Source organism: Solanum stenotomum, chromosome 6 (assembly GCF_019186545.1).
Source record: "Solanum stenotomum isolate F172 chromosome 6, ASM1918654v1, whole genome shotgun sequence".
Classification (NCBI taxonomy): Eukaryota; Viridiplantae; Streptophyta; class Magnoliopsida; order Solanales; family Solanaceae; genus Solanum; species Solanum stenotomum.
The window spans coordinates 48,501,859-48,517,428 of record NC_064287.1 but is presented as its reverse complement, the minus strand read 5'-3'; the positions used below and the strand labels follow the sequence as shown (position 1 = coordinate 48,517,428).

At 34.1% G+C, this 15,570-nt stretch overlaps 1 protein-coding gene across 1 annotated transcript; it reads left to right on the top strand.

Moving 5' to 3' along the window:
- Positions 1–8,913: 8,913 nt before the first annotated feature.
- LOC125869197 (LRR receptor-like serine/threonine-protein kinase GSO1) lies at positions 8,914–13,014 on the top strand. Its single transcript, XM_049549760.1, has 2 exons — positions 8,914–12,551; positions 12,635–13,014. Exons 1-2 carry the CDS (start codon positions 9,155–9,157, stop codon positions 13,003–13,005), a joined length of 3,768 nt encoding a protein of 1,255 aa, XP_049405717.1. The 5' UTR covers positions 8,914–9,154; the 3' UTR covers positions 13,006–13,014.
- The last annotated feature ends 2,556 nt before the right edge of the window (positions 13,015–15,570 follow it).

Genomic DNA, 15,570 nt, shown 5'->3' with positions numbered 1-15,570 from the left:
TTACAGTTTTCTCTCTAAAGTGATGAATCTCCATCTTCTCTGCATAGATTAGGTCACAGATTATCAATAATTCAACATGGTATCAGAGCTTGAACTCATGATTATGAGTTAGATATTGCCTATTTAGTGGAGATTTCTGTAATTTATTGTGCTTTCGGTTGATTTGATCTCTAACAATGTCTAAAACTGACATTGATCATCTTCATCCTTCAGACACTACTGGAGTTTCTATCATCTCGCTACGATTGACATGGTCAGAGAATTACTCGCTATAGAGCCATGCGATGCGAATTCAGTTGTTAGGAAAGAACAAGCTGGGATTGGTCGACGGTACTTTGAGTATGGACAAATTTGATAAGAAACTTAGTCATCAATGGAATCGCTGCAATGCAGTTATAGCGGGATGGATTATGAGCTCAGTAGCAAATGCGTTACTTACAAGAATACTATATGCTAAAGATGCCAGAGCAGTCTGAGAAGATCTCAGGGAGCGTTTTGACAAGGTCAATGCATCACGAGTCTATCAGCTGCACAAGGGAATAGCAACAATTATGCAAAGTTCAAATAATATTTCGACCTATTTCTCAAAGCTTCGAGATCTGTGGATCAAATTTGACAGCATGGTTCCTAATCCTTGTGATTATCCTAGATCCAAGGATTTTATTGCGCATATTAAAAGCTAGAAATTGCTGCAATTTCTGATGGGACTTAGTGAATCCTATGATCAGGCGAGGAGCCAAATTCTCATGACTAGCCCTACACCTAGTATCAACAAAGCTTACTCCATGCTTATTGAAAGGGAAAACCAACGCACTATGGCCAACACATCCATGGTAGGACAGAGAACTTAAGTGGTTGCGCTTCTAGCTGGTAAAAAAGATGGTTATCAGAAACCACAAAGGAATTGAGAGATACAATGTGAATTTTGTCATTTGAATGGACACACCAAGCTCAACTGTTATCGTCTTATATGATACCCACCTAATCATTTAAAAAATAAGAAGAAATCAGGCTAGGGGAACACATCATATAATGTTCAAATAAAGAGGGATGCAGGGATGACATGAAATGGATGCAATGATGGGAATATGCAAAGAGAACCACAATTTAACAGTAGACAATATGACCAACTAGTAAACATGCTGGATGAAGAAAAATCTCATGTCAATATGGCAAATATGGCAGGTATGATCCATTCTTTTATGGCTAATATAGAGCAAGAGAAATAGATAATTGATACAGGGGCATCCAATCACATGACTGCACATCTGAATAACTTGTTTGATGTTAGGGTTAATAATCCAGATGAATGTGAAAAGGTATATTTGCTAAATGGAGGAGTGACTTTAGTTTCACATACAAGGAAATGCAAGCTTACAGATATAAATGAAATCAACAATGTATTTTTTATTCCAGATTTTAAGTATAACCTGTTATCAGTGTCAAAGCTAACTAAGGAATTGAGTTGTTTTGTGTCCTTCTATGCTGACTTCTGTTTGTTCCAGGACTTTTTCAATAGGAAAGTGAAGGGGATTGGTAGAGAGAAGAATGGCCTACACCTCTTGAACTCTAAGAATTCTACTAAAAGAGCAATTGCAGGTAATATAATCATAAATATGTAGTGTACTGATCAACTGAATAAGACAGACTTATTGCTGTGGCATAAGAGATTGGGACATGCTTCCAACATAACTATGAAGGAGCTACTTGGTTGCAAATTAGGTGACTGTAAAGATGTTGTGGAGAATTGTAATGTGTTCTCCTTAGCTAGACACACCAGATTAGCTTTTCCTTGTAGTGATACAAAATCATGTAAGGCTTTCCAACTGTTGGATATGGATATATGAGGACCTCATAACAATCCTACTTTTGATGGAAATAAATATTTCCTTACTGTTGTTGATGATTTCACTCGTGTCACTTGGGTATTTCTTATGAAGTTAAAAAATGATGTATTATCTGTTTTAAGATCTTTCTTCAAGATGCTGCAGACACAGTTTAAAGCTGAGATTCAGACTATGAGATCAGACAATGGTGGGGAGTTTGTGAATTCTGATTTAGCTGAATGGTTTAAAGATTTGGGGATTGTTCACCAGAAAACTTGTGCTTATACCTCTCAGCAAAATGGAGTTGCTGAGAGGAAACATGGACACTTGCTAGAGTTAGCAAGAGCTCTTTAAGTTTCAAGGTCACATTCTTATTACCTTTTGGGGTCACTGTGTTCTCACATCTGCATATATTATTAACAGGTGCCATCAGTTGTTTTGCAAGGAAAATCTCCTTATGAAATGTTGTTTAACAAGAAGTCACGTTTAGATCACCTTAGGACACTTGGATGTTTGTGTTATGCAACTGTTTTACCCAAGGCTGATATGTTTGCAAGTAGAGCTGTACAAGCTATTTTCATGGGTCACTCATCTGTCACTAAAGGTTATATCCTTTTTGACATAGCAAAACAAAAGTTTTTTGTGAATATGGATGTGGTGTTCAGAGAGTTCACATTTCCCTTTCAAAATTCTTCTGCATATGATAGTGCTTGTTCTTCTGATATTGATTTTGACCCTTCATATGATCCTTCTACTTTTGACACTCATCCTGATATACTCACTTATCCTGATTCAACTCCTCATGTACCTGGTTCCCCTCCTGATGCCTATTATGTGCATGCTCCAGTGGCAATTCCTGTACAGGATGTCCCTATTGCACCTTCTGTTAACAAATCTTCTAATCCTCCAAGAAGGTCTCAAAGACTGTCCTCTAGACCTCTTCGGATGACATATTATGTGACTGCACCATCTGGTAATTCTGTGCAATATCATTTATAAAGGTTTGTCAATTTCACATCACAATTTTTTAAGTATGTTGAACACTGTGGTTGAACCATCTTCTTATCAAGAGGCATCACAGGGCCCACGTTGGATATAAGCTATGAATATTGAGATAAAATCTTTGCAAGATAATTATACTTGGGAACTGGTACACTTCCCTCCTGGGAAGCAACTTATAGGTTGTAAGTGGGTCTATAAAGTCAAGCTTCAGGCCAATGGTGACATAGAGAGGTTTAAGGCCCGTTTTGTGGCAAAAGGGTATATTCAAATGGAAGGTCTTGATTACAATGAGACATTTTCTTCAGTTGTTAAGATTGCTACTGTGAGAACTGTTCTATCTATAGCTGCTCAGTATGATTGGCATATCCATCAACTTGATGTATATAATGTTTTTCTTTAGGGAGACTTCATGATGAAGTGTATATGTAGTTGCCTCAGGGTTTTCCAAGTCAGATGGAGTCTAGCATAATGTGTAGACTTGTTAAATCCCTGTATGGTCTCAAGCAAGCGAGTAGACAATGGAATGTGAAGCTAACAGAAGCCTTACTACATTCTCAATTTCAATAGAGCAAATTGGATCATTCATTGTTTATAAAAAAGAGAAGGTGATAGCATAGTTGTCATCCTTATTTACGTGGATGATAAGTTGGTGACATGAAATAATTTGGAATTGATCAGAAGGACCAAGGAAGAGTTACACAAAGCATTCAAGATCAAAGATTTGGGAAATCTAAAATATTTTCTTGGGATGGAGTTTAGCAGATCAAAGAAAGAAATATTGATTTATTAAAGTAAATACACATTAATCTCAGAAACAGGACTGAGGGAGGGAGCTAAATATGATTGGGCGAGAACCAACATGGATACCATTAGAAATGAATGAGAAGTTAACAGTGATTGAGCTAGATAAGCTTACTGGAAAAGAAGAAGTTGACATGTTAGAAAATGTAGGACAATATCAAAGAGTCATTGGAAGATTATTGTATTTGACTTTAACAAGGCCTGATATCAAACTCTTAGTCAGTTTTTACAACAGCTAAAGAAATCACATTGGGATGCAGCAATAAGGATAATCAGATATGTCAAGAGACAAGCAGGGCTTGGAATTCTGATGAGCAGCAAAAGATCCAATGCTATGGTAGTATACTGTGATTCAGATTGGGCCTTATGCCCAAATACCATAAGGACAGTAACCGGTTTTTGGTTAAGTATAGGGACTCATTGATTTCTTGGAAGTCAAAGAAACAAACCACAATGTCTAGGAGTTCAGCAAAAGCAGAATACAGAAGTATGGGAAGTGCAGTAGCTGAGGTAGTATGGTTGACAACTCTGATGAAAGAATTGGGGGATGGAATTGAGATGCATGTTGAAGTTTACGATGACAGCAAAACTGGATTGCAGATTGCTGCAAATCCTGTGTTTCACGAGAAGACAAAACATATAGAAATTGATTGCCATTTTATCAGGCAGAAAATTCAAGAAGGATTGGCAAAGACTGAACATGTGGGCACTAAGGATCAGACAACAGACATACTAACAAAAGAACTTCCAAGAGCACAACATGAATACTTAGTTGGCAAGCTGGGGATGCTTAATATTTTCACACCTGCCAGCTTGAGGGGAGTGAAGAAATGGGAATAGGTTGATACATATACGAGAGGGCATTGATGTAAATATAAAGAGTTAGTTAGTCGTTTATCAAGTTAGTTAGAAGTTGCTATTAGCATCTTAGCTGACACGTGATAGGTAGTTAGTTAGACTTTATCACATTATAAATATGATGTACGTAACAACCCTTGTGGGTTAATTAATTCAATACACACAATAACAATTTTCTCTCTAAAGTGATGAATCTTCATCTTCTCTGCATTGATTAGGTCACAGATTATCAATAATTCAACACCTCCGTGGCAGTGGTAGTCGAGACGATAAGATCGATCAAATGAAGAGGTTGTCGTGCTTGAAAAGGTAATTGTGGCTCGTGAGCTTGTTGCTGGTGTTGTATCACCCACTCACACGACTCCTAGCATGGAGGAACACTTCTCACTACTTTTTAGATCTGTAAAAAGGAACTTGTCAAAAAGATATTTAAAAAAAGGAAGAAAACGTAATATATTACGTGCATTAGCAAATGTGTAACTCTAAGATTGAGCACGAAACTTCATGAGTCTAATGCGANATGTGGGTTAATTAGTTCAATACACACAATTACAGTTTTCTCTCTAAAGTGATGAATCTTATTATCAATAATTCAACACCTCCGTGGCAGTGGTAGCCGAGACACCATAAGATCGATCAAATGAAGAGGTTGTTGTGCTTGAAAAGGTAATTGTGGCTCGTGAGCTTGTTGTTGGTGTTGTATCACCCACTCACACGACTCCTAGCATGGAGGAACACTTCTCACTACTTCTCACTCAAGCTAGTGCCTCTCTTGCACATGAATTGTGGACGGTGAAACCCTCGAGCACAGTAAAAAGGAACTTGTCAAAAAGATATTAAAAAAAAGGAAGAAAACGTAATATATTACGTGCATTAGCGAATGTGTTACTCTAAGATTGAGCACGAAACTTCATGAGTCTAATGCGATCACATTATACAAATAAATGAACATATTTGCTTGTTTCTTTGTAAAAATAGTTTTGAATTCATGTGTTTTAAATTCACTCTATTTCTCATTATTTTTCTTTCAGTATTTGAAGGATTAGTCATAATTGAACTAATGCTAACAACACTACTCCAAACAACATAAAACATTAAACCTTGGCTTGGCAATTTGTCGAAATGTATGAACATGGTTAGCACATAAATATACAGTAAAATATAACAAATAGATAACAATCTCTTCTATTGTAATACTCCACTTTTTTTCATATTTGTTGTTAACAGTCCTTTTAAGATAGAATTAATTAATTTATTTCCTATTTTGGCATTAAAATTAATTCCTTTTGAAAGTATGAACGTTGTAACGTTCCAACTTTTTTGGTATAGGTAAATTAGTTATCATCTTCTTATTTATGATTTCTTAAGAGATGTGTAACAAAAAAAATGGACGAGTATTATGGGACAAAGGGAGAATACATTTTTTAGTTTAAGATAACAAGATTAAAAGTTTTTTTTTTTAACACTTTGTGTCAAGTTAATACCAGAAAAACAAATTAAAACTAAGGGAGTTTCTTATTTATTTTCTAATGTTTGACAAATAAGGAACATGATAATTTATTTTTCTTTGAAGAATTGCAACAATAAAACTTGGACGTAATCATTATTTATGCAAGATATTATAATATTTAATTTTAGGTTATGTTGATTTTGAATGAACAAATTCTTCATTCTTTTTAGTTGGAATTTTACATTTTTCTAACTCTATCCAAAGGGTGCAATCTATTTTTAATGGTGTTTGGTAGTTCAGGTTGATATAATCTGCCAAGTGTCTAATTGTTTAATTGTATAATACAACTTGTATTATTATAATCCATATTACCTCAAAAAAAATAGAAAAAATATTACATGAAAACTAAACATGTTAGGCTTGTGCTGACATCTTGTTTACTTAATCTTGCTTTAGTGGAATAAACTTTTTAGTATGAAAAGACATGATTAGGTGTACTCCAACACTAATAAAGTAGGGAGATTATCCTATCGAGCACATATGTGTCATGTATTTATTTGAAATAATAAAAGCTTTAAAAACTATAATATATATTCGGTTTTAAAAAATAATATATATATATATTCGGTTTAATATATTTCTCGTTATATATGTTTGCTCGAAGTAGTATCAATTCGCTTTTTATAGGTATGAATTGATATATTGTATTGTTGACTTTTTAAAATAAATTATTGCTACGTTTGGAGTCAACTATCACTATGGCTAATAATACTTTTTTGTTCCAAATTATATGACACGATTTATATTTTGAGCTAGAGTCAAACTTATTACTTTTACTAATAATTTAGACCTACATTCTTTAAGTTTTTAGAAAAATAATTTGCAAATTTAGAAATTAAATAAAAAATATTATAAGTCAAAAGAACTAAAACTTAAAATATTTAAAGAGCACACAAATAATTGCAATCAAAGATTTTTATTATTTGATTCTTGAAAGCTAGCCTATATATCTCCATCTCCGCTCTTCTTGTTCCACTAATAAGCTCCCGTAGCAATAGCAGCCCTTGTGTTAGCTTTCGGGTTGGCGTCGAAAAGTCCCCAAAAGTAAAACACTAACAAAGGCGACTTCATATCCAGGAAAATTCGAATCCGAGACTTTTGATTAAGGATGAAGGAGTACTTACCACTCCACTATAATTCTTATTGATCTGTGTTAGCATCTTAGAAAATCGTAATATAATATCAAAATTATATCATATAAATTGAGACAATAAAGTAGGGATAAAAGAAGAAGATGGTGATGTAAAACCATTCAAAGAAGAGAGGCTACAAAAGGACGCTTGGATTTGGTAGAAAAGAGCCTAAAAGAATCTTTCACATGTATTCAAACGTTATAATCAAAGTGAGAAAAGAGGAATTAGGAAGTTTGTTACATTTGCATGTATACATACAAAGGGATTGTAGGGACATGTTTGACTTTGTAAATATTTCAATAAACATTTTAACAAATTTGGAAATGCAACCAATCACTTTCTTTAAAGGCTTAAGTCCTTTTCATCTAATGCACTATTTCAAGAAAACACAAAATTTTCAATTATCAACTACTGTATCTTCTTTTATGTAATCCCATATCTCCATCTACCCCACCCTCTGCCCCCTCCACCCACCTACGGACCGATTTAGGAAGTTGCGAGTATTTATCTTAACTTTTTCGATAAAAAAGTACACTATGTATAAGGTGATTTTTTATGTGTATATATATAGAAAGAGAGATTTTGAATTTCTTAAACAACGAGTAGAGGCTGACGCAATGATTTTAGGTGTTCGAAATTTACTTTGAGATTTCAAAAATAAATCTCATGTGTTAAACTTTTATTATTAAAATCTCCTTGGTAAAATTCTGAATTCGCTATTGTTCCACAACCCCATACACACTGTCTCCCCCATTAAAATATATTGATAGTGTAAAAACTCTTCTCACTATGGATATATACAAGTTAAGGGCATATTTAATGCCATAATATCATATTCAGTTGAATCTAATACTTTCGACTTTCGACGTGGTATATAAATTTATGTGTAAGATTTATTAAAATTATAATTCAATTATTTTGAAATGAAGGGAGTATGAATTAGATAGAGTGTTAAATAGCTACATAAAGTAAATAATAGTTGAATTTAGAGTTTCAAAGCATCATTAATAAGATTAATTTAGTAAAATACACTTCTAATTAGGATTGTGTATCGATCGGTTCGGTTTTGACGTTTATCTGTTCGACTTATCCATTATCGATTTACAGATATGCTAAACCGTTATAGAACCATTAAGAAATTAACTTATCAAAACCATTTAGATATTGACTTATCAGTTATTAATTGAAATCGGTTTAACCATTAAGATTTATCACAAAAAAATATTGAAAATCACTTAAAAACAAGGTGACCAGCCAAATAAACCATGCACATGAATTCACAGATTTCATCTTGCTAAAAATCAAACATTGTCACATTATAGAATACTGCCGAAAATAAAAGTATAAAACTAAATTCTAAGCCAATGACTTTCCATACAAAATGATAGAAATATAATTATTTAATTTACTATAGGTTATGATTAATCCCAAACAATTCGATAACCTGATAATAAAAAGGATTGAAATAATTATCAAAATCTCTAAATTAATAATTCATTACGTATTTTGATTCGATTTTGAATAACTCTACTTCTAATATTTATTTATCAGTTTCGATTCGATTTTAAATAACTCTACCTCTAATATTCATTCATATTACTTTACTCGTATTGACTCGTCAGATTTATGAAGACGAAATGACAGGAATATAATTATGGAGTCGTTTTGGACCCGTGCTTGACCTTTGTCTTATCGTTCAATAATTATTTGTCTTTATAACATTAAACAAACAATAATAATACTCTGTTTTCTCTCTCTGTTTGTGAATGGAGTAGCATATCGGTCACCATTAATGGAATAGTTATTTGGTCAACTCACATAAAAAAGAGTAGTTGTATCTTCTCCTCCTCTTCTTAATTACCCCATCCTTCACCCTTTTCAAGATTTTCCTTTCATTAAATCCTCACGTAAACTCCAAGAAACCAAATATCTATCCCCTGTTTCTGCTGCATGCAACAAAAACAGAGCCATAAGTCAAATAACCTTACTTATATGCTTCAAGTTTTCATATTAACTTTCAAATCATGTCGATGTTTAAAAAATTATTGTTGGTTTGGTTTTTTGTTGTAACACTGCTTCTTGGATATGTGTTTTCTGAAACAGAGCTTGAGGTTTTGTTAGAGATAAAGAAGTCATTTCTTGATGACCCTGAAAATGTTTTGTCAAATTGGTCTGATAAAAATCAAAATTTCTGTCAATGGAGTGGTGTTTCATGTGAAGAAGATACATTGAAAGTTGTGAGATTAAATCTTTCTGATTGTTCAATTAGTGGTTCAATTTCACCTTCTATTGGCTTTTTGCATGACCTACTCCATCTTGATCTTTCTTCTAATCTATTATCAGGTCCCATTCCACCTACTCTGTCTAATCTTTCTTCTTTACAATCTCTTCTTCTTTATTCTAACCAACTCACTGGCCCCATTCCCAATGAAATTGGCTTGTTGAAGAATCTCCAAGTTCTTAGAATTGGTGATAATGTTGGCTTAACAGGGCTGATTCCAAGTACTCTTGGTGATCTTGAAAATTTGGTTACTCTTGGTTTGGCTTCATGTAGTTTGAGTGGTATGATACCTCCTGAGTTGGGAAAACTCGAGCGGGTTGAGAATATGAATCTGCAAGAAAATAATCTTGAAAATGGAATTCCTGCTGAGATTGGTAACTGTTCTAGTCTTGTTGCGTTCAGCGTTGCAGTTAACAATCTCAATGGATCAATCCCGGAGGAATTATCTATGCTGAAAAACCTTCAAGTTATGAATTTAGCGAATAATAGTCTTTCAGGACAGATTCCTACTCAGCTTGGTGAAATGAATGAGTTGCAGTATCTCAATTTGCTTGGTAATCAGTTGGAAGGTTCGATACCAAAGTCGTTGGCGAAGTTGAGCAATGTTCGGAATTTAGACTTGTCTGGTAATAGACTTACTGGTGAAATTCCTGGAGAATTTGGGAGCATGAATCAGCTAGAGTTCTTGGTTCTGACTAGTAATAATCTTTCGGGTAGCATACCGAAAACAATATGTAGTTCTAATCGAAACAGTAGTTTGGAACACATGATGCTATCTGAAAACCATCTTTCTGGTGAGATTCCTGTGGAGTTGAAAGAATGCATTTCACTAAAGCTGCTGGATTTGTCTAATAACACGCTTAATGGTTCGATACCAGTAGAGCTGTATGAGTTGGTTGAGTTAACTGATCTCCTACTTAACAACAACACATTGGTTGGTTCAGTTTCTCCGTTGATTGCAAATCTTACCAATCTTCAAACATTGGCATTGTCGCACAATAGTCTTCATGGCAATATACCGAAAGAGATTGGGATGGTCGAAAATCTTGAGATTCTGTTTCTATATGAGAATCAGTTCTCTGGAGAAATACCAATGGAGATAGGGAATTGCTCCAGATTGCAAATGATCGATTTTTATGGGAATGCATTCTCAGGATGCATTCCCATTACAATTGGAGGGCTGAAGGAGCTGAATTTCATTGATTTTAGACAGAATGATCTCTCTGGTGAGATTCCTGCCAGTTTGGGAAACTGTCATCAGCTGAAGATCCTTGATTTGGCGGATAATCGTCTATCTGGTAGCGTTCCTGCTACGTTTGGTTATCTTCGAGCATTGGAGCAGCTTATGCTTTATAACAACTCACTTGAAGGTAATCTTCCTGATGAACTGATCAATCTTTCAAACTTGACAAGAATAAATTTTTCTCATAACAAACTGAATGGTAGTATAGTTTCCCTGTGTAGTTCGACGTCTTTTCTTTCGTTTGATGTTACAAATAATGCATTTGATCATGAGGTTCCACCCCATTTAGGATATTCACCATTTCTTGAAAGGTTAAGGCTAGGAAACAATCGTTTCACCGGAGAAATCCCTTGGACATTGGGATTAATCCGTGAGTTATCACTGCTCGATCTCTCTGGAAATGAATTGACTGGTTTAATACCTCCACAGCTTTCGCTGTGTAGAAAGCTCACACATCTCGATCTCAATAACAACCGGCTTTATGGATCAATTCCATCTTGGCTCGGAAACTTGCCACTCTTAGGTGAGCTTAAGCTGTCCTCAAATAAGTTCTCGGGACCTCTTCCTCGAGAATTGTTTAACTGCTCAAAGCTTTTAGTGCTATCTCTAGAAGAGAATTCTCTCAATGGAACTCTGCCCCTTGAAATTGGTGAACTCAAGTCCCTAAATATCCTAAATTTCGACAAAAACCAACTCTCTGGTCCCATTCCATCTACCATTGGCAACTTAAGCAAGCTATATATACTCCGTCTCTCGGGAAACAACTTAACCGGTGAAATACCAAGTGAGCTTGGAGAACTCAAGAATCTTCAAAGCATACTGGATTTGAGTTTCAACAACATCAGTGGTCAAATTCCTCCTTCTGTTGGGACACTCACGAAGCTTGAAACACTTGATCTATCTCATAACCAACTCACCGGAGAAGTTCCTCCTCAAGTCGGTGAAATGAGTAGCTTGGGAAAGCTTAACCTCTCCTACAACAACCTTCAAGGCAAATTGGACAAACAGTATGCACATTGGCCAGCTGATGCATTCACAGGGAATCTACGTCTTTGTGGAAGTCCTCTGCAGAATTGTGAAGTCTCTAAGTCCAACAATCGGGGTTCAGGACTAAGTAACTCGACAGTTGTGATCATTTCAGTGATATCGACTACTGTGGCGATCATACTTATGTTGCTTGGAGCTGCACTCTTTTTCAAGCAAAGGCGAGAAGCCTTTAGAAGAGGAAGAGAAGTAAATAGTGCTTACTCATCCAGCTCTTCCCAAGGACAAAAGAGACCACTTTTCGCAAGTGTAGCTGCTAAGCGTGATATCAGGTGGGATGACATCATGGAGGCAACAAATAATCTAAGAAACGACTTCATAATCGGATCTGGTGGTTCAGGAACTGTCTATAAAGCTGAGCTGTTTAACGGAGAGATCGTGGCAATCAAGAGAATACCAAGCAAGGATGATCTCTTGCTAGACAAAAGCTTTGCAAGAGAAATCAAGACACTTTGGAGGATAAGGCACAGACACTTGGTGAGGCTACTTGGATACTGTAACAACAGCGGAGAAGGTTCAAATGTATTGATTTATGAGTACATGGAGAACGGAAGTGTGTGGGATTGGCTTCACAAGCAGCCAGCTAATAATAACAAGAGGAAAACATGCCTCGATTGGGAGGCAAGGCTGAAGATAGCGGTGGGATTAGCACAAGGAGTTGAGTACCTTCATCATGATTGTGTACCCAAGATCATTCATAGGGACATCAAATCAAGCAACATTCTACTAGACTCAAACATGGAGGCACATTTGGGAGATTTCGGGCTGGCTAAAGCCGTTCATGATAACTATAATTCCTACAACACTGAATCAAACTTGTGGCTTGCTGGTTCATTTGGTTATATTGCTCCAGGTAGATATCATTCCTGAATTCTCCAGTATTAGCATTCGAAAATAGTTTTTTTTTTTTATACTAAGTTGCTTATTTGTTCGCAGAGTATGCTTATTCTTCGAAGGCAACAGAGAAGAGTGATGTTTATAGCATGGGGATTGTACTGATGGAGCTAGTGAGTGGAAGGATGCCAACTGATGGGAGTTTCGGAGAAAACATGGACATGGTGAGGTGGGTTGAATCATGTATCGAAATGTCTGGGACAGTTAGGGAAGAGCTCATTGATCCTGTTTTGAAACCATTGTTACCTAATGAAGAAAGTGCTGCACTTCAGGTGCTGGAAATAGCACTTGAATGCACCAAAACTGCACCTGCTGAAAGGCCACCTTCGCGCAAAGTTTGTGATCTGTTGCTACATGCATTCAATGACAAGGTGGTTCATTCTGATAAGATGAGTCCAGACAATTACGTCTAGACGTTTAGTTCAATGGAAATTTCCTAAGTTTTGTAAGATCAGATAATATCTATCTTGTGAAAAAATTGAATATGTAAAAGCATTGTTTCTGGCTAGGAAAGGTTTCCATAAGAATATATTATATATCTATTTTTCCTTTGAAGAATCCTGTTTGTGTTATTTCTAGGAACTGAAAATAGCATGGGTGAATGTTAACGCAAAGAACGAAATGTAGTAGAATTTAACTAATAATGTTATCAACAAGAACGAAAACATATCCAGTGTAATCCCATAAGTGGGGTCTAGGGAAGGTAGAGTGTATGTAGACCTTACCTCTACCTCGAGATAGAGAGACTGTTTCTGACAGACCTTCAGCTTAAAATAAAGCATATAGTAGCTAATAATATTATTCATTTATCCAAGATATAGACAATGATGTAGTAAACTTTTGAGTGAGCCAATAACAAAGTCAAAGTATTTTGGTCCCTTCTCTCAAATGAAGGATGTGTTATATTTCAAGTCTGGACTCTCTACATCCACGAGGTATGGCTATTGAAAAGCCATTAGACTGTGAGAGGGGGAATGGGGTGGGGTGGGGTGGGGGGGATTGTAGAGGTGACCGGTGATCGACAATCGAAAAAAATAGCAAAAATTATGTTTGTTATTATTACTTATTAATTAATTTGCAATATTTGTTTTACGCGATTTCATTATAAATTTTTTGTTGGATATTTTAGTGTCATTAATCATATCATATTTTGTGTTATTTTCTTAAGAAACACCTTAGATAGTTGTATTTTGATAGGACTAAAGAAATATTTGAAATACAAGTAAATTATATGTTTGTATGAATACTTTACCGGAAAAACCCAAAAATCCAAAAAAATTCGAGGTTGAAAAACCCGAGTTTTATTGATTTGGTTTGATTTATAAATTCAAAAATCCGACACAAATGATTTGGTTTGATATTTGAAAAACCCGAATCAACCCGACCATGTACACCCCTAATGAGGAAGACACAAATTAATCGTTATTTTTTCCATCAACAAAAAATAAATTTGATGCAATAAGAGCCTTTTAAAGTATTAATTTCATAAGTCATTATTTTTTTTCTTTAGAAGTGAAAATGCATAGTAACGTGTTTAATCAATGCATAATTTATAAAGTTTGCCTTTAAAATTTATTTGAGTAATATGTAGTAGCTCATATTTCATAAGCCGTTATCATTATTGAGAAGTGAAAATACATATTACCATAATGCCAATATAATATTTTCTATTATATATTTTGTTTGTTGTTAATTTATTTTGATCGATTACATGTTAAACAGTTAAATTAATACAAAATATTCAGCAGTTTATACAGTTGCATTTAGAATTATTTGAATAATATATACATTATCTTGATCTTGTTTTTCTATTAAGTCGTTATTGTTAATGTTATGTGAAATACATAGTAACGTATTTAATGCAAATAAAAAAAATGATAATTTTGTTTAGTGTTAATTTGTCTTCACCTATTACATGTTAATAAAGTAACACATTATCCGAAAATTTATAAAATTGCCTTTCGAATTATTTGAGTAATATGAAAAATCTAGTAATTTATAAGTCGTTATAGTTATTGAGTGAAAATTCATAGTAACGTATTTAATGCAATTAATTGTTTGTTTGCGTCTTTACCTTTTTTTATTTAAAGGATTATACATAATAAAATATGACAAGTAAAATGAATCGAAGCACGTGCTAAATAATGACATGAAAGAATTTAAATAGATAGTGATGATGAATCATCAGTGTGTATTAATTTATTAACCTAGAAAGAATAGCATATTCAAGTTTCTTGTATATAAAAAAAAAGAATTAATTCCACTAACAATAAATTTAAAAAACTATCGTTATTTCTTAACGTAAGCACATAAAATACAGGTTAATCAAGAGGAACCCATCATATTTTAAGTTCTTTTATTATATTATAATTGATTTGATTTTCAAAACATATTGCGACATTCATTAGAAATTCTTATTTAGTTGATTTTTTTTTTGAGTTAGTTATTGTTAGATGTTTTTTAATCTATATTTCTATTTGTTTTTTTGAGTTTTATTTATAATAAAAAACTATGGAGGTGTAAGAGGTGATCGATGTGATGATCAATGATAGAAAAAATGTGGCAAAGATACGTATTTGTGCTTGAAAAAGGAAAGTGAGACGTGAATAAATGGACCTATGTTTTCTATTCATTTTATCATTTACTATAAAATGAATATATCATAAATTAATAGCGTCCAATTAAATAAAATAAATATTTTTATTATTGAATTTTGATGTTATGTGATAAAGTTATCAAGTTTGACGAAAGCTATGAAATATATTATTTATTTATTTACTTATTTATGCTTAAGCATAAACTTCAAATCTCAAGTTAAAGTAGGAGAAATTTCATCCATCTAGAGTTTTTTTAATGCCAAATTTTTTCAAAGAAAACTATAATAAACAAAACTCTATGGCACTTGGTAAAGCCTAAATCTGTCTACATTTTTTATTTTATGTTTATTTTTTCCTTCAAATTGTCATGTTAGTCTTCTA